The sequence below is a fragment of the Chenopodium album genome, chromosome 14 (genome assembly GCF_948465745.1).
Source record: "Chenopodium album chromosome 14, dcCheAlbu1.1, whole genome shotgun sequence".
In the NCBI taxonomy this organism is placed as follows: domain Eukaryota; kingdom Viridiplantae; phylum Streptophyta; class Magnoliopsida; order Caryophyllales; family Amaranthaceae; genus Chenopodium; species Chenopodium album.
The window spans coordinates 3,562,778-3,580,621 of NC_137847.1; the positions used below are offsets into that span (position 1 = coordinate 3,562,778).

Consider the following 17,844-nt stretch of genomic DNA (forward strand, 5'->3'; position numbering starts at 1 on the left):
ATAATAATATTATTATACTCCGTGAATTTTGAGTAAGAGTAGGTTAAGGCCTTCCAAAGGGAGGTTTGTGATGTATGAGTAAATACATAACGAGGGGTATTGGAGTCATTTCACGTAAATGCATTTCTGAATTTAGAATAGTATCATTGGGTTATCAATTGTATCACTAGATGATCAAATAGTATCATTAAACATTCAGTGGTACTATGTATATATGTACTATGTATATATGTAGTGATACTACATATTCATTCAACGGTACTCACTACGTATAGAAATAGTATCACTACATAGTCAATGATATTATCTAAGCTTTTAATGGTACATTTAAAAGTGGCCCTACTTACCCATCTCTCTCCTCCTTTTTCTCGCCCCCATGTGCTGGATTTAGAGTGTACCACTGGGTGATAAATAGTATCAACATGTCTTTCATACAATATGAATACTAAAATACACAGATTAGTTATTACAAAGGTATGATTTTTTTACAAGTATTTTCTATATGCTAAAATCCAGATAATATCCGTCTAGAAAAACTAACAAGATTAGCATAATTCCCATCATTTACATAGTTGATGCTCTTCCATACGTTTGTGAGCCCCTTCTTAATCAATTTTGTTGCAGTTTTACAATTCAAGGATTGCAACGGACAAAGAATTACAATGAACAAATCCGATCGCAATTTCAATTCTAAGATCCCAAGCGAAAGAAGCGTCAATAGGATTATCAAACAGGGCATTTTGTAAAGTAAAGATGTACTTGAGAGTTTAGCGTTACTTGCATCATAGAAAATCTCCTTTAACAATCGAGTTATTTTGCTAACTGAATAACTACTTGATAATAATACATCTAATTTTATTTGGCTCAGTATTTTGCTCAGTGAAGAACCTAAGTTCAATATAACCAAACTTAAGCACTTGCTTAATTAGGTGTTAAAACTAAACTAATTTGATTACTAAACATAATAGACATCATAGAAAAGATTAGGTGATCAACATGTATAGAGTTAAGATACGTTGTGAGTATCCAACTTTCTTCAGTTTTAACCAGCTTCCCTTGTGGACTAGTGGTAAGAGAATGAAACCTCTGAAGTCTAGGTCCAGGGTTCAAGCATTTGTACCACCTCTCTTTCTCTCTTCTCTCTTAAAAACTTTCTTCAGTTTTAGGAAGTGGATACACAACTTTGTTTTTTAATCAAGTGAGTACTTTAGCGTAACACCGTTAATAACCAACTTTATTTTCCGTCAAAAAATTGTGTATTATAATTCATCTCATGACAAAGGACATCAGAAGGCTTCTGATATGTTAAATATTAATGCTCCTTTTAAGACACAATTAATTTTTTTTCAAAGGCAAAATCATAAAAAGCATCTTCATCAATGGAATTTCAAACTAAAAAGCTAGTACTTCTAGTCTTCTAGATAAATTTTACCTTTTGCAACATTTTAAATTTTTAGTAGAATTTAGGCAATTAGCTTTCATAATTGTATTAAGTTATATATATATATATATACACCTCTTAAATTAAGCTTTCTTTTAATTTTTTTTTTTTTTTTTTTGACAGATTCTTTTAATTTGTTGAGGTAGAAGCATAGAGTTATTCATCAGTAGTTTATTCTATTTACTTAATAATGAATTAATACGGAGTAAGAAGAAAGAAAGAGGGATTGACATTATAAGAGATAGGAAAACTAATTTACGAAATATATAATGATTTTTATTACTTTTTTGATGGGTTTTAGATTTATTTTTATTTTTTATTTTTTTTTGTGAGAAAGAGGGCTAAGCCCAGATTATTTATAGTTAACAACATTGACAAGTTAATAGAAGTTAGCTTCTGGGTACCCAATTGATTAAAAAATAAAGTTGAGTGCCCAATTCCTAAAAAATCAGAAAGTTGAGTACCTATTCACTATGTTAACTCACAAGTATATATTCAGAATTTCAGATATATGCTTTTTTTTTTAATATTTTAATCAATGGTAAAAATTCAAAATCAAAATCATCAATCATAATAATGAAAAACTGATTTTAATATGACAAAAATAAAAACAAACCCAAGAAAAAAGGGACAATGAAGAGTTCCTCGGAAAAAAAAAATAAAAAACAAAGGAGAGAAAATGAGGAGGACTCGGCTTATGGGTGGTGATATAACAGAATGGTCATCAAGGCAAAGTAAATTGCGCTTATGACGAACGAGACCTTGCAAGATTTCTTCGTCATTGTCCTCTTCAAATAATTCAATATAGTTTAGAACTATAAACGGTCGTACAGCACGCAGCAATATCTTATCCAAAGCTCATAACATCTTCACAAGTAATTTTATACGTTATGGAGTACTAACTAAAGTATTATTAATATCACTATGTCTTTCAAAATCATTAAGATCATTGGGTAATATTAATGTTGAGTAATACTTAACAAAATCATTATTCACTTTAAAAGATGATCAACTAGTGAAAGTTTTTGATATATAAGTGTTGAGGTCATCAGATAGGAGCGAAAGACTATTGATTTACGATAATCATATACATAATCATATGAACTATGCATTTAAAATCATCATTCGACCTCTTCAACAAATAACGAGTACTCAGATGTTTTCCCAAATCATAACGAACATCACCTCAATCACAGTAATACGAAATACAAGATTAATTAGATTTATGTGCTTCAGCGTTACTAGACCTGCGTACATCATAGTTCCAGCCGGTCGGAAGAGCCAAAGATTCGATCTACGAGCAGAATAACACCTCCCTTATCAACTGCTTATTTTGTTAGGGGGTTGCCTGAAAAACCACTCGAAACTAAAGACCTCCTATCACTTGTTAATCACTACCTAAAACTCACTAAACAGCTTATCATGAATTCAAACAAGTTAAACAAAGGCCTCATAAAATAAAATTTTCAACATATCATGATTCAGACATATGCTTGTCTTTATTCAAATTCAATCATAGGCCATTTAACATAAATCATCCATTACATATCAAAGACTATCTAAATTTGATGATGAATCAAGGACTCAGAAATGGTTTGAGTATTCGGCAATGCGATATAATCACAATTACGACGAACGAGACCTTAATTTAAACTTCATCACTGTCCTCGTAACTTCTATTATAAACTCGGGTGTACCCACACTCGCCTACTAAAATCGACTCAACTAAGCTAACCTAATATAACCTATAGTAGTCAAAACGTATGAATGAATCAAAAGAGGATGTACTTTAGCGTTACTAGAACTGCGTCATAGAAAATCTCAGCAGGTCTGAAGAGCCAAAGAATTAATCTACGAGTAGAATAACACCTCCCTTATCAATTGTATTTTTTTGCTAGGGGGCTGCCTGAATAACTACTCGATAATAATTAATGATCTAGTTTTAATTATAATTAATGGCTCAGAATTTTGCTTAATCTGCTCAGTGAAGAACCTAAATTCAAATTAATCAAACTTAAGCACTTCTCATACAAGAGGTGTCAGAAATACAGCATTAATCATCTTCGCCACTCAATAAATTACTCTAATTAAAATCACTAATTAAAAAGATTGAAATTTTGAAAAATGATTGGAAATTTGAGGTCATCAGATAGGAGCGAAAGACTATTGGTTTACGATAATCATATAATTTATCATATGAACTATGCATTTAAAATCATCATTCGACCTCAATAATAATTATTTATTTTAAAAATTAATAATAAAAAGAGAATTAAAATAGTCTCAGAAGGAAGGCAGTAATGTGATTGTAATCACTGGATTGTTCATACAATTTAACACATCAAATGGATATCATCATTGACAAATCCAAACAATGAAATCAACAAAAAGGAGATTAATTTGAAGAAATTAAGAGTTTGATTTGAAAGAAAAACAAGGCCTCATAGAGAAGATTAGGTGATCAACATGTATGATTCAGACATATGCTTGTCTATTTTTAAAAATTTAATCATTGGCCAAAAATCAAAATCAAAATCAATTGAAAAAATTAAAAAAAAAATGCAGAAAATTAAGAACAAACCCTAGAAAGAGGAGAGAGAAAGTGAAGAGGACTCGGCTTATGGGTGGTGATATATAGAATGGTCATCAAGGCGAAGTAAATCGCGCTTATGACGAACGAGACCAAGATTTCCTCGTCATCGTCCTCTTCGATTGAATTGCCCAGCAAAAAACACAGATAAATTAGGAGAGAGAAACACCCTAAAATGGAGGAGAGATAAAAACCCTAGTTTGAATGATTCGGGGAAAATGGAGGAGAAGGAGAGTAGGAGACTGATTGATGAGAAATGAAATTGTGGTGAGTTTGTTTATAAGGGAGTGAGGACTGAGGAGAGTGGGGTTTATTAGGGTTTTAAATTGGGCTTCTTATTTGGGTTTAATGCCATCGGTTTCTGAAGGTAATTGGCCCATTTATTATTTAGGTTTTTTTTTTTTACAAGTTAACATAAAGAGAAGGAGGGTTGTTTTTGGGGTGGGAGCAATTTTAAGGGTGGTGGTGGCCAGGTGAGGGCGGTTTTCAGAAGTGGATGGGTGGGGGATGAGAGTGTTTTGGGATTACGAGTTAGGGTCTATTTTGTTCATTTTAATTTCAGTTCAGTTCAGTTCAACTCCAATCAGTTAAGTTCAGTTCAATTCCTAATTTTCTTCTCTTATAAACAATTTATTAGTAGCGTAATTATGTACATACATTTTGAGGAAGGAATAGTTTTAAAATTAATAATATAATTAATAATTGTTAAATGATGTATGAACATTTTTGTGTTTATGAGGGGAATACCCAGATTAATTGAGACTTAAGCCAATTGAATGAAGGAGCTACAAGGAAACGATGAAAAAGGGATTTGATCTCAACGTACCACAGCTAAGACATACCACTAAGGCCTTGTTTAGTTTACCTTATTTTTACTTATTTCAGATTAAATAAGATCAGAAAAAGTAAGTTCAATCAGATCAGAAAAAATAAGTTCAGATTAAATCATCATTTTATTTGCAGTTTTTTATTGCTAAATATCTTTAATTTCGTAATGAAAAAAATTATGCAAATCACATATTGATAAAATACACAATATTACAAATCTAACAAGACCCCACTTGATACATTTTTTCCGTATAGATTATCGTATATTTAAGGTCAAAGTTTGGTTAAATCTGACATTCAGATCCGATCAAATCAGACCAGACCAGATCAGATAAGTAAAAATAAGGTGAATCAAACAAACCCTAAGTTGACATCCACGATTAATCTTTGGAAATTTTGATTAAATTGGAGTTTTATACAAAAGTAACTACATACCCCCTCTGTCTGAGTAACATTAATAAGGTACACTGGGTACCATCGTAGATTCGTAGGAAGATCAATCTAATAGAATCGTTACAATGTTTTGTTGCCTGTGCAAGTTACCAACATAAAAACAGAAAACAGAAAACAAAGAAGTTAAGCTTGAACGGAAACAGAATCATATAGTCAGGTAAGTAACATCGTGCTTCTGGTTTTGAACAACACTCTACATCTACATTGTACAAAAAATCTGATAACGTATCGTATTCCAAAAAATTAAAAATAAAAAAAGCAGACACAACTCAAAAATAATTTAACACTATTAATTGGTCTTCCGAAAGATGAATATAAACAGGTTGCATGCATTGCGTAGTACTTTCCCCATACATTGAGACTTTCTGGTTAACTATCTACTGAACAGACAATCTATAACCTAAACAATATCATCAGTCTCAGCTTCTGTTGGATCTTACTCTGTCGATATGGCCTATATGTGTATCCAATGTTGAAAGGATCTGCGGCATAGACATGCCACCAGACACTACAATTTCTGCAAGAACAGAGCATAATGAACACGTCATTAGAGTGACTCATAGATTGAAGTTCAAACATAACATTATTTAATTTGACACTCGAATAATTTTAAAATGATACTCTGTCCTTAAAATGATAAGCCACGAGTTATTGATGGTCATGGTCATGTTAGTTAATAATCTTAATATATCTCAACATTCTCAAGTATCCTTCATCATTTTTTTTAATCTCGGCTATACCAATGTTGTTTTTTTATACAATTAACTTGTTATAGGTATCATTAAGGGTATTTATGGGAACTCGGGAAGTTACAAACCTTAATTACAAAAATCAAAAAAATTAGATAGTGTATGGAGTAAGAGTAAATACAAAGTGAAAGGTATTGGAATTCCATTTCACGGCATAACAGAACTAACTTAAGTCATTCTGCTAATTGATCCCTATTGCCATGCTACCGTTCACTTTCAGCAGATTATCTTCAGAAAAGCTAAGATAGGAAATTATGCAAAAGCACTCACCAATTCCTTCTCGAACTGATAGGTTTGGTCTGATTACATCCCTTGAGTTGACCAGAAAGATATCACCAATGTACAGATGGTTGGTGGGAACATAGACACAGCATAATTCCTCTTCCCCAGAATAATTCTGCCATATAATATACATGAAGTGAAACCATATATCAGCATGAATCATTTGGCAAAAATCCAGCACAACTAAAACCATTTACTTTTTCAAATAGGATTATAATTGCAACAGATGACATGGGAATTTAACATCAATATGCAGATTAATATTGATTCGTACTCCCTGCAATCCTTTTTGTTCATCCCAACTTTAACTTATTTTGTCTTACAAAAGAAATTCAAATGGGAAGAACAAAAAGGATTGGAGAGAGTAGTAGTCAAGTACTGAGTATTTATTTTGTCTGCAGAAGTAGAACCAAACAATCTGCTTCAACATCATCCCTATACATTCTTCCCCATCTTCAATCTGATTCTCAATCACTATGCAGTGGAATATGTGCTACCGGAAGAAAAAGGGAGTTCAACTTAAGCATAAGCAATGCCTGGCTCACATCTAGCTATGCTTTGACCCTTGGTTCTAAAGTAAGTCCAAGGATGTGACGCGTTAAACATATACAGTAACATGTATGCCATTTACTCATTCATGTCCACAAGAAGGCAACTTTTAACTAACACATATGTCTCTAACAGTTAACATCACTATCAAACAGGCTCCATCATTCAGATTTTAAAAGGCCAACGTCTTTTGGCACAATCTCTAGAGCTCACTCTCTCAAGAAAAAGAGATAAGAATACAAAGAGAACATTGCAAGTGGAAAAGAGAGACTTAATTAATGCAACAAGCTCCTTATTTTAACGTGTGTACCTGCAGAGTAACAGATGATGTGATGAACCCAAAAGCATATTCTCCAATCCTCGGATGTCTAATGATGGCAACTTCTTTGAAGGCCTGTGTGTTTTGGTCTGTATAAAGTCGAGAATATTCATCAGTGTGCTTACGGATATAATCACACACAAATGAGCAAGTTATTCACCCAAAAAAAAAAAAACAAAAAAAAAAAGCCAGTGTACCTGGTGATATTGCGGAACTAATTTGCTTTGAGGCATTGTAGATGTGACGAACAAAAGGCATCCTCTTAATAAACCACTCACCAAGGCCTAAAACAGATGCTCCCAACCATGAAGACATGAACACACCCACCAAGAATATGAATGCTATTGAGGTTATGAATCCCAGGCCTAGTAAGAAAAAAAAAGTATAACAGAAAGAAAAGTATATTAATATTCAAGTACTTGATCTGACCATGTGTTCCCAAACAACCTTTAAACTCATGAATGACACTGTAACGCTAAGAAGCCAATTGACATCAAACCACAATAAAACTGCAGCATCAATCAATCCAGAAGGCATATAGTGATAGCATTATCTTATGATGCAAAGGTAACAAAATCCACCATGCAGTAGTGACCAACAAACTTCACTAAATATACCTCCTGGTAATGTACTCATTATACAAGGAATTCTGCAGCATTTACTCTGAGGCTTCTGAAACAGCCTTCCACAAAATCAAATCAAGTTTTTAAAAAGAGAAAGATAAACTAGGAAAAAAAAAACTAGGGTAAACAAACGATTTGATTATATGTTAAATTCCAATGAAAAAGGTATACAGAACCACAGAGGAATTGTCGCAAGTGACTAAATTTGCCTTCTGATAGTTTATGAAACTACTGTGATGAGGCAACTGTGGTTTTGGCTTTAATCAATAATACTCACCCATTTAACAAACATCAGAGGTAGATAGAGGGACATTGTACCATGTAATAAGAAAGCTTTAACGATTAAAGTAAAGAAGGAACACAAACCACTGGATCAATACTATCCAAGAAATATACGTAGTAATTTTCTATCACGGATTAGTGGGTAATGAATGTCCAGAAATAGTGAAATGAGCACTTTGAAGCAGTGGAATAGGCATGTTCATGTAAGTAAATGAACATTTATACACAATCCAATAAGAATACGCATACATGCATTCAGAAAGATAGTAAGATTTTGGATCATGTGCTAAGGTATAAACGAAAATGTACCTAGTAGGAAAGAACAAGAGCCATTAGATCAACAGATTCAACACAATCCAAAGAATAGGATTCATCACGAATCAAAGTGCATGCATAGCTAGCGAATGAGCGTTTCAAGAATGAACACATCAAAGTAGCGAAGTAATCAAACACTGAATGACCGCTTTTTTAAGGAAAAAAAATAATAAGTTTTTAATTGAGCAGTGAAAAATCTGGTGAGTTGTTTTTTTAAATTAGGATTGAAATAAATCTTATTGTGTACGTAATCTGTACATATTTGTTTATCTACTTTATGAAAATAAATTAATATACATGTCAGGGGATGTAAAAGGTGTTTCTGAAAGCATTGTAGTGATCAAATGCAGTATTAAATTACTCAAATCACAAAATTTACCACCGATAGTCTGGATAATAGAAATATAGAACTACATATGGTACCCTATTCATATTCATACATTCAAATTTTATGTAATTATCATTACCTGAAATATACATCATTTCAAGCATATACATGATACGCAAAAAACACAGACCTAAGACATCACTTGAGCAGTTGGAGTAGAAACTCATCATGGCAAGAAAGCATAATAGAAGGCAAAGTGAAGGGTAAGGCCCTGTACTTTCCTCCATTAAAAAATGATATTCAAAAAGTTCTTTCAATAATTATATATAAATCTCAAGCAACAAGATCAGTAACTTCAAAGAACAAATATAGCAGTGAATCACTTAACATAAGCAAAGTCAGTTAGCGTAAATCAGTTAAATAAAGTGTTAAAATTTTTTAATCAAGTTCGGTATAAATAATAAGGTGATGAGTTAAGTGACTAATTACACTAATTAATACTTCCTTGGTTTTTTTATAGTTGACACCGTTTGACTTTTACACTATTCACACACTACACTGGTACACTATGACTCGCTTTTTTGATTTATAGATAGATATAGATACGATAAAGCATAGTCATGTGGAATCTTGTTCGAATCATCGCAACGTATATTTTATTAATATCCACTTTTATAATTTTACAATGTTGATATTAGAGAAATTAATTGTGAAAAACATGTGTTGGCAAGCATGATAATAGAAAGGTGTCAACTAAAAAAAACAGAAGAAGTAATAGATAAACAAATAAATCTTGCATTCCACATTTCCACTCATTATTGCAGAGTCAATCCTTCAGCAAGATAATTATTTGCCTAAGACTCAATTTCAATTTTGCTCCACAAAAAAATAGATTGAATGAGAAACAAAAGCCGACTGGTTGCTATAACTTCGCAGTTCCCATCAGTTAAGACAAGGGAGCAGCGCAAAACAAGCATAAAAGCTTACCAAAAATATCAATTCCAAGTTGAGCATAGATAGGAGAGAAAAATCCATCCACAAAATGTATGAACCACCAGGTTACGTAGAAAGTGACAGCTATTGGAAACAGGATGACACTGCAAATCAGAAAATAAGTAATAGCATCAGTACTTGAAGTCTTTGCGATGTCAAAAAAAAAATGAAGAAGAAGAAGGGATCATCAATACATGTTCAACTAACTAAAAATACAAATACTCTAAAGTGATATTTATCCAAGTAAACTAGAATCAAACAGCTGTTTCAGTAACTATCTTACCTATTTAAAATTTATAATTAAACAACATAATGTAACAAGGTCCTGCTATAGACAAGGCATAGTTTGACAGTCTAGTGCTCAAGTGCATAGCTCATGAATTACAAGAAAAAGAAACCATAATGCACAAAACACTTGTCGAATACAGGCAGCATAAGTCCACATATATAATGACATGGACTTATTTGCTCCACTAATTATATATTGAAAGCCCAACATAATTTCTTCTCTCGAGATGTTACAGTCTACAGAAGCCTCTTATTCAATATTCTTCAGAATTTTCTAGTACAGAACATTCTAGTAACTTAGTAAGTCCTATGTCTGTCTCTTCTCTCAGATATCAATCTATGTTAAAGCAGACACTTTTAACTCTCCCAAGGTTTCAGAAGCATGAAGTTCCTGAGTCCTAAACCAATGTAGGATTTGACAGTCTATAGCACAGTTTGACAGTCTAGTGCTCAAGTTCCAGAGTCATTTTCAACTCTATATTCATGCAGAATCTTCAAATCGCACAAGATCAATATACTCCATTTCTTAACCTTTAGAAACTAATAGAAGTGGAATATACATACCAATGACATGGTAAACAGAGCAAAATCAAGAATAAAGGCTTGGAAAGTAGCCGTGAACCTAAAAGCTATAGGTATCCATCAAGAAATAGAGGTTTTGTCAAAAGAATAGTCTTGGTGTTGAGTTATATAATATCAAGGTCGGTTATAACTAAAAAAAAATCTAAAATAAAAGATAGAACAAGGAATAGACTTTGGTAACTTCACTCCAGCAGAGTATACAAGTACTTTTGAGACAAAGCAAAACATAACTTACCATCCAGTCATAAACTTCTTTGAAGCCCAACTTCTGATTATTTTAGAAAAAGTCTGTGGAATTAAAATACAAACGGTATTAATTATACAAGATCAGAAGAAGATCAGGTGACCACATTGAATCAAACAGAAGGCAACAAAAAGGTAAAAAGGTTACATCAGCAGACCAATTCTATTCACCAAGTCCAATAGCTACTTCATTATCATTAAGGAATGACAGACCTGTAACAAACTTAACCCCAGAAACCAAACATTCTACTATGAAGTAATTAATAAATTAGTGATATTATCACAATTGCAATTAAAGCAGCACCTTCTGTACTAGAGAGTAACTCACTATTTCCTACAGTCACCTTATCCCAAATATTACAACTCAACATGAAACCACCAAATGCTTGTCACTCGAGCTTACAAAAATAAACAATTTCCAACACCAAGTACTAGGTCATAGCCACCTTTTTTTCTTTTTCTTTTTTTAAATATAGACAAAAGCCATGGTCATCGTTGATCTCCTGGTGTGTATATGTAAGTCTGAAACATGCATTACCATGATTGTGAGGAACCAAAAGACTTTTTCTACTCTCAAACCCATCAATTACAGACTTACAGTTGTTATGCAACAATATTTCTAAGCAAAAACAAAGTTCTAAATTTGAAACAATTAGGCTTTATTAGAGTTCGGAAAGATGGCTATAGGTGAGCTAGAGTTCATTAATACCAATAACTTAAGCAATTAGATAGAGTCTAGGCACCTTGTAAATCACTTTCTATATTTATCCCTTGTGTAATATGTCTTAAACACAGAGACAGGAAACTAAAAAGGAACACCCTTCAACAAAATCATTATCAACTTTGAAAAAAAAAATCCATTATCTAATGCTCTTTGTCCTTTTACTCCCCTTTGCTCTCCAAACATTTCCAATGATATACCTCTATCAAAAGCAATTTCTAACCGTGCTGATTTGGCTTCAGTGATCACTGCCAAAGGAATTGGAGGGATAAAGAGAGTAATCTCTATAGCTCTAATGAATGGCAGTGGTAGTCAATTAGCGGAAGAAATAAGAATTGGAGTACATTTCCCATAGGTAGCTCTTATTTAAATCCAAGAAAGTAAACGGCAAAGCTTGGCTACCAAAGTCACCATGAGGGTTAAGAACAGCTAAACGAAACTATATGATGACAAAATATTGTAACCACCACAGTTCAAGGTGCACACAAATTTGAACTAAGGATTGCGCTAAGCCAACATTCCCAACGTAATTTACCACTGTATCGCTTTAACAACTGACACTACATGGAGATGAAATTACCACACTTCAAGCTGCACCGAAATTCAAACTCGGGTTTTAACCAATAGGTTCAATACAACACTTCCCCTATATTGTACAACACTAAGTGCCTCTCTAACGAATGACACTCACGAAGACCATATGCTCATTTAACCAATTGCACTAGCTTCCATGAGTACAAATCAAGATAAACCCACTGCAATGAGAGGATAGAAGATCAACATATCCTTGAGCTATTGAATTCAACTTCAACCCATATAATATCTTATACCAGACCAATAATTCAATATTTCAAGCAATCAAACAAAGATAGAAAATTAAAAAGAATAACCAGATCATAATCTATTCCCAAACATAAAATCCTTCCTATATCACACTATTATGATGATCAAATCCATATATCTAAACATTCCCAAATCAACAAAATTCAGCAGAAATACAACAATAATCAATCTCAAGCTTTAAAAAAGCTGAACCCGCTAATTAAAACCTAAAAAAAAGCCCAAATATACCAAAATCTTCAAGGGTAAACAACAAATTGAAAGAACCCCATAAAAATTGAAGAAAAACCCATAAAAATTGAAGAAAAACCCAGATAGATCGGACAAAAAGGAGAGAGAAAGAATGACCTCTCGACCAGTATGGGAAGATGAAACAGAAGGGCTAGGTTTAGCAGAATCATCATGATTGCCAGAAGAATCAGCAACTGGAATGAGGAGTTCCCGATCTCTTTCTCTACTGGAATTACCCATGGTGGATTTGTCATCTCCCATCACTAATTTTGAATTTGTGTGCAGAACTCTGCAACTGCCCCCACCTCAATCAAGCTGGAGTTCTTCAAAGAATTGACTCAGTTGCTTTTTTTGATGAGAGAGAAAATTGGGAAAGATGGTGCTTCAAATTAGCAAAGTCAGTTCCTTCCTAATCTTCTTGTCGCTTTTCTTTTTTTTCAAAAAACAATTTACTCGTATAAAATTTGATTTGTGTCTTGTGTGGCTAGGTTGCCTAATCTATATCGAATTATCAATATATGCGTTGTTAAAAAAATAAAATTTCATTCGTTTCTTTTTGTTTGTTATATGAGGTAAAACTATGATTTATAATACTCCCACTGTTTCATAATATTAGTCCCGTATGGAATCAATCACATAAAATAAGAAAACAAATATATTTAGAATCTAACATTAAAGTACAACAAATTTCATAATTAGTTTACCTTATTTAATTTTTTTGATTTTTCATTAGGAAAGCACAAGTCATAATTGTATAATTTAAGATAAAAATTTCCTTACTTAGAGTCATGTCATCAATCCACAATCAATTAATTCAAAAAAAAAATCAAGTTATAAATGAAATATATTCAAATGGATAGATATTTTTGAAAAGCCCAAAATAGTATATGGGACTAACATTTTGAAACGGAGGGAGTACATAAATTTTCACATATGGCTGGTCACATCATGTGGTCGGGATTAGTCGGTTAGGAGCTACTCGGACGGTTATGGGTTACTTAATTAGGGTTATTTGGTTATTGGGGTTGTTTGACAATCAACGATTGGCTTTTCATTGGTTTGTTTGACCAGCTAGAAATATAGCTGTATGGATTAGTTGTTGAAGCCATTTGTTTACAAAAGTATTTGACAAAATTAGTTGTGATCGTTAGCTGTTTATTAGTAATAAAATAGACCAACAAAGCAAAACCAAAAGAAAAGGCTATATTAGCAGCCAAAAGCCCACAACCAAACAATTTTTTTTTGGCTATTTGACCAAACTATAAAACCAAAGCTAAAACCCAAGCAAAAAGCCAATTACCAAACACCCCTATTATCCGTTCTTTTAACATGGTAAAAGATATTGGGAGACTTAGCAAGTATCTTCGTATATTAAGTGAACTAGCTTAGTGCCCGTGCGATGCACGGTTTATAAATCAACTTATTAATTTTTTGAAAAAAACATTATTAATCCCGTAGAAAAAAAAATTCAATTTAGTAATAAAGGGCTCTGTTTCACTAACAAATTAATTATGTCTTTGGTATTTGATTTATTTTATTCCCTTATATTTTTTTTATAATGTTAAAATTTTAATTGAAAACTAAATGAATTATACACCACATAATTATATAAGAGAAGTAGACTAAATCATTTCCTATCTCCCGTAGATAAAAACAAAAATTTTATTACCATATCATTCACTTCAGCAGCTATACAATCGAATATTTGTTTTACCCATCGTATTCACCAAATCTTTAGACACAATAATAACCTTATATTATATATGACTCACAACTATATACATTTTTTTTAAGCAAAACATTGTGTCAAAAACAATTACATAATATCCATACAACCAAGCAACAGCTGATAGAATATACAACACAAATATATAGATAAAGATATTGGTTAATTTTTATACGAATAAAAGATATTTATTATGATTTTTAAGAATAAAAGGCAAATCTCATCAACTATTCAATCATGTATGTAATATGTTTTTTTTACAGACATGTATTCTTATACTGTAATTATTTAAATTTTAAATATTAGCATTACATTAGTACGAAAATATGAAAATTTATGGTTATAGAAATGAGAATATTCGATCTTCATATAAATTTCATTAGAAATCTATGTTAATAAAAAAAAATATTTTAAAATTGTACGGAATCTTTAATTATTATATATGCATAAATTTTTGGCATAATTATTGTTAGGAAAATATTGTTTAATTTAGAAAAAAAGTTACATTAGATATATATTTTTTTAATCTAAATTAATTTAATTTATTTCACTTTAATTTGTATATCTTTATTCGGATTGTATATATCTAATTTAATTTAATTTAATCTATTCACCATGATTCTTTAAGAGGGACGAGGTCAAATATGTGAATTTCATATTGAAGAACAATATATTAACCTTTAGGTAATATAGATATATAATATGACCTTGAAATGAAAAATGTAAAGACTTATATGACTATGAGTCTATGACCATGACTATTATTTATATAGACGAATACAAAAAATTTTGTATCTTATTTTATTATTTGAATATTATAATTTGATTTTAATATTTGGAATATTTTATTTTTACCGTATCATGCTACCATTATATTTCTAGACTTTTTTTTTTTAATTTTTTTATTTGAGAAATAATATTTCTAAACTTTACTATATAATAGATGCTCTGACCATTATGCTCGTATCAATAAGTATCATGTAATCCGAAATACTTGTATAATTCTTTCCTTTGCTCATTATGTCGCAAAAATATTGCTAGCCTTTACTATAATAGTTTAATTAGTTATTTTGTAACACCACAAATTTAAGAACGGGGTGTTACATATTTAGAATAAGATATTTAGAATATTTTTTTATACGGAAACAAAAATGTATAATAAAAAATTAAAAAAAGACCGCGAATCATAAAGAGACATTTGTCAGTTTCACATTGAGCGCTTGTGTTTTAGTATAATACTAGTTCAAAACCCGTGCTATGCACGGTTTTGCAATAGTATTTCATTAATCGTTTAATAGAAACTGTACAAAATGAAATCATTATAACTACACAAAAAAAAAAACATAAATAAAAAAAAGAAAAAAAATTACAATAAACATTGTGAATTTGTAGTATAATTAATGTATGTAAGATGAAAGGAGATAATAATAAAAAAAAAAAAAATTTGATAATATCCTAAGTAGAGTATTTTATATTATTACGTACAGTACTAATTCAAATTACAAAATATAATGTTAAAACTTCTCCCTAACATATAGCAACAAACTTCTGTCAATGACAAATAACAAAAAAATAAATAAAGATAAATAAATAAATAAATAATTTGGCGGGAAAATTTTGTATAAGGTGGTGACACGTGTACTTAGGGGATAACTACGGGGATTACTTTAGTATAATAGTATAGATATAAATAGATAGATTGGAGAGAAATTCACAACCTTGTTTGTTCTTGATTGTCCTATTTTTCATCTTGGACAAATTTGTTTACTTGGACACACTTTATAAAAGCTGTTTATACATCATAATAGCTTAGTGTCGGTTATTATCATCTTGAATTTGAGTAATTTTATTGCCATGAATAATAAATCCTTCGAAGAATAATGAAATGAAGTTTAAAAATGGAAATTATGCCTTCCAAACTCCACCTGTTCTGACCAAGCAAATAAGAGCAATTATTCAATTGGAATGTGCTGAGTTGTCATGATATACTGACAACTTTAGGAGGCGGCTGTTTTTTTGTAACTCATTACACTTTATTACTGCATTTTTTTTTCTAGTACAAAAAATCGTTACTCGTACTAATTGATGGTATGCACAGGACCACAACCACAATAACGGTCAAGGATCAAAAATAGTTTGCTTTGTTATATTGACTATTAAGTCAAAACATATAGCTCTAATTTTGAATAGTACTAAGTATTTTGGAGCAATATTAGGGGCACATATATTTCAAACTTTGAAAGAATCAACAATCTTATCACCTTAAAAACTGCTTACGAGAAAATTAATACTCCGTATTATATCGAATATAACTTCTAGTCATAATAAAGTTTGAATAAGATGTAATAAGTGATATTTAAACTCGTTAGAGTGTCACAATCATTTGAATCAATCAGTTACAACGGAAAATATAGAATGAACATTTTAATAAGGTATATGTAAATCAACTCACTTGTCATCGCTCGCTTTTTTTGAGCTTATACCCATTTATTTGAGAACTGAATGAGATTATCATATACAAGTAATAAAGCTACAAGAAAATTGAAAATTTTGTCATATTGGTGTGTAGTAATTCTTTAAACAGAGTTTTTTCTCAATTCTAGTTTCTTCAGCTACATAGTGGATTTGTGTGCCTCTAATACTTAAATTGGGCTCTTAGCAGTTAACATTATGTTTCACTATATAGGCCCACATACATTGAACTAGCCAAGGCCCATCAACTAAGTATAGTCCAATGGTTAAAAACACACAAATCAAGAACATCCACCATTTTGGGCCTTGGGTTGTCCTCCCTTTGGCCATATCTACCTAGCTCCTATTCCGTTAGAATTTGTTATATACACCCGGGCTCATTTGCTCATTTAATCAACAAATGAGAAAATAATATTTTTACTTACTTGTTGGTTGAATGAGCAAATTACCCCGGGTATTCGGTACACCCGGGTGTACATAATAGGTTATCCTATTTCATCAAAGATGGTACACTAATAAACCACACAATTATTTTGTTTGAACTTATCTAAACTTATTTCATTTCGAATTTGAAAGTTGTTAAGACTTGTGACTTTGAAAGCATGTCAAATACTTTGTTTTTTTTTTAAAAAAACAATTTTTCATAATAGTAATACCATAATCTCACCAGAATAACAGAATTTCAGATGTTTCATGCTTACTAATGTTCAAATCCAACAACTTCATACCAAGAAATGTTTACTATTTTCTCCTGAAATAAGAACATTAGACAAAGTAATTAAGTATAGGAAATCATTCACTAATTATTTAGGTGGGGTAACCTTAATTTCTTCTCAATCTGAAGGAAATTTTTCTGGAATAAGTCACCTGTGTTTGGCCTACCACCTGTTGTATCAACAATATGATGCTTATTTACAAATTTCTAGCATATACCTTCTAAATTTCATAAATGCTGCAAAATTAATTAAAAAAAAAAAGAAAGAAACATG

The 17,844-nt window shown here is 31.4% G+C and overlaps 1 protein-coding gene and 9 non-coding genes across 10 annotated transcripts; all 10 read right to left on the reverse strand.

Annotated features, from left to right (window-relative positions):
* Positions 1-2,127: 2,127 nt before the first annotated feature.
* LOC145580523 (small nucleolar RNA Z43) lies at positions 2,128-2,228 on the reverse strand. The gene has a single exon (XR_014099545.1). It is a non-coding gene; the product is annotated as a small nucleolar RNA Z43 (small nucleolar RNA).
* Positions 2,229-2,481: 253 nt separating this feature from the next.
* Positions 2,482-2,575, reverse strand: LOC145580521 (small nucleolar RNA snR60/Z15/Z230/Z193/J17). The gene has a single exon (XR_014099543.1). It is a non-coding gene; the product is annotated as a small nucleolar RNA snR60/Z15/Z230/Z193/J17 (small nucleolar RNA).
* Positions 2,576-2,665: 90 nt separating this feature from the next.
* Positions 2,666-2,791, reverse strand: LOC145580534 (small nucleolar RNA snoR77). The gene has a single exon (XR_014099556.1). It is a non-coding gene; the product is annotated as a small nucleolar RNA snoR77 (small nucleolar RNA).
* A 230-nt stretch (positions 2,792-3,021) lies between these two features.
* On the reverse strand, positions 3,022-3,108 carry LOC145580525 (small nucleolar RNA Z43). Its single transcript, XR_014099547.1, has one exon. It is a non-coding gene; the product is annotated as a small nucleolar RNA Z43 (small nucleolar RNA).
* Positions 3,109-3,222: 114 nt separating this feature from the next.
* On the reverse strand, positions 3,223-3,349 carry LOC145580533 (small nucleolar RNA snoR77). Its single transcript, XR_014099555.1, has one exon. It is a non-coding gene; the product is annotated as a small nucleolar RNA snoR77 (small nucleolar RNA).
* A 49-nt stretch (positions 3,350-3,398) lies between these two features.
* On the reverse strand, positions 3,399-3,509 carry LOC145580526 (small nucleolar RNA snoR1). The gene has a single exon (XR_014099548.1). It is a non-coding gene; the product is annotated as a small nucleolar RNA snoR1 (small nucleolar RNA).
* Positions 3,510-3,578: 69 nt separating this feature from the next.
* On the reverse strand, positions 3,579-3,672 carry LOC145580520 (small nucleolar RNA snR60/Z15/Z230/Z193/J17). Its single transcript, XR_014099542.1, has one exon. It is a non-coding gene; the product is annotated as a small nucleolar RNA snR60/Z15/Z230/Z193/J17 (small nucleolar RNA).
* Positions 3,673-3,720: 48 nt separating this feature from the next.
* LOC145580528 (small nucleolar RNA U83) lies at positions 3,721-3,805 on the reverse strand. The gene has a single exon (XR_014099550.1). It is a non-coding gene; the product is annotated as a small nucleolar RNA U83 (small nucleolar RNA).
* A 245-nt stretch (positions 3,806-4,050) lies between these two features.
* On the reverse strand, positions 4,051-4,146 carry LOC145580524 (small nucleolar RNA Z43). The gene has a single exon (XR_014099546.1). It is a non-coding gene; the product is annotated as a small nucleolar RNA Z43 (small nucleolar RNA).
* Positions 4,147-5,435: 1,289 nt separating this feature from the next.
* On the reverse strand, positions 5,436-13,112 carry LOC145579872 (protein LIKE COV 1-like). The gene is made up of 7 exons (XM_081637161.1): positions 12,775-13,112; positions 10,858-10,910; positions 9,747-9,856; positions 7,409-7,576; positions 7,203-7,300; positions 6,332-6,458; positions 5,436-5,829 (listed from the first exon to the last, which is right to left on the reverse strand). Exons 1-7 carry the CDS (start codon positions 12,916-12,918, stop codon positions 5,732-5,734), a joined length of 798 nt encoding a protein of 265 aa, XP_081493287.1. The 5' UTR covers positions 12,919-13,112; the 3' UTR covers positions 5,436-5,731.
* Between the last annotated feature and the right edge of the window lie 4,732 nt (positions 13,113-17,844).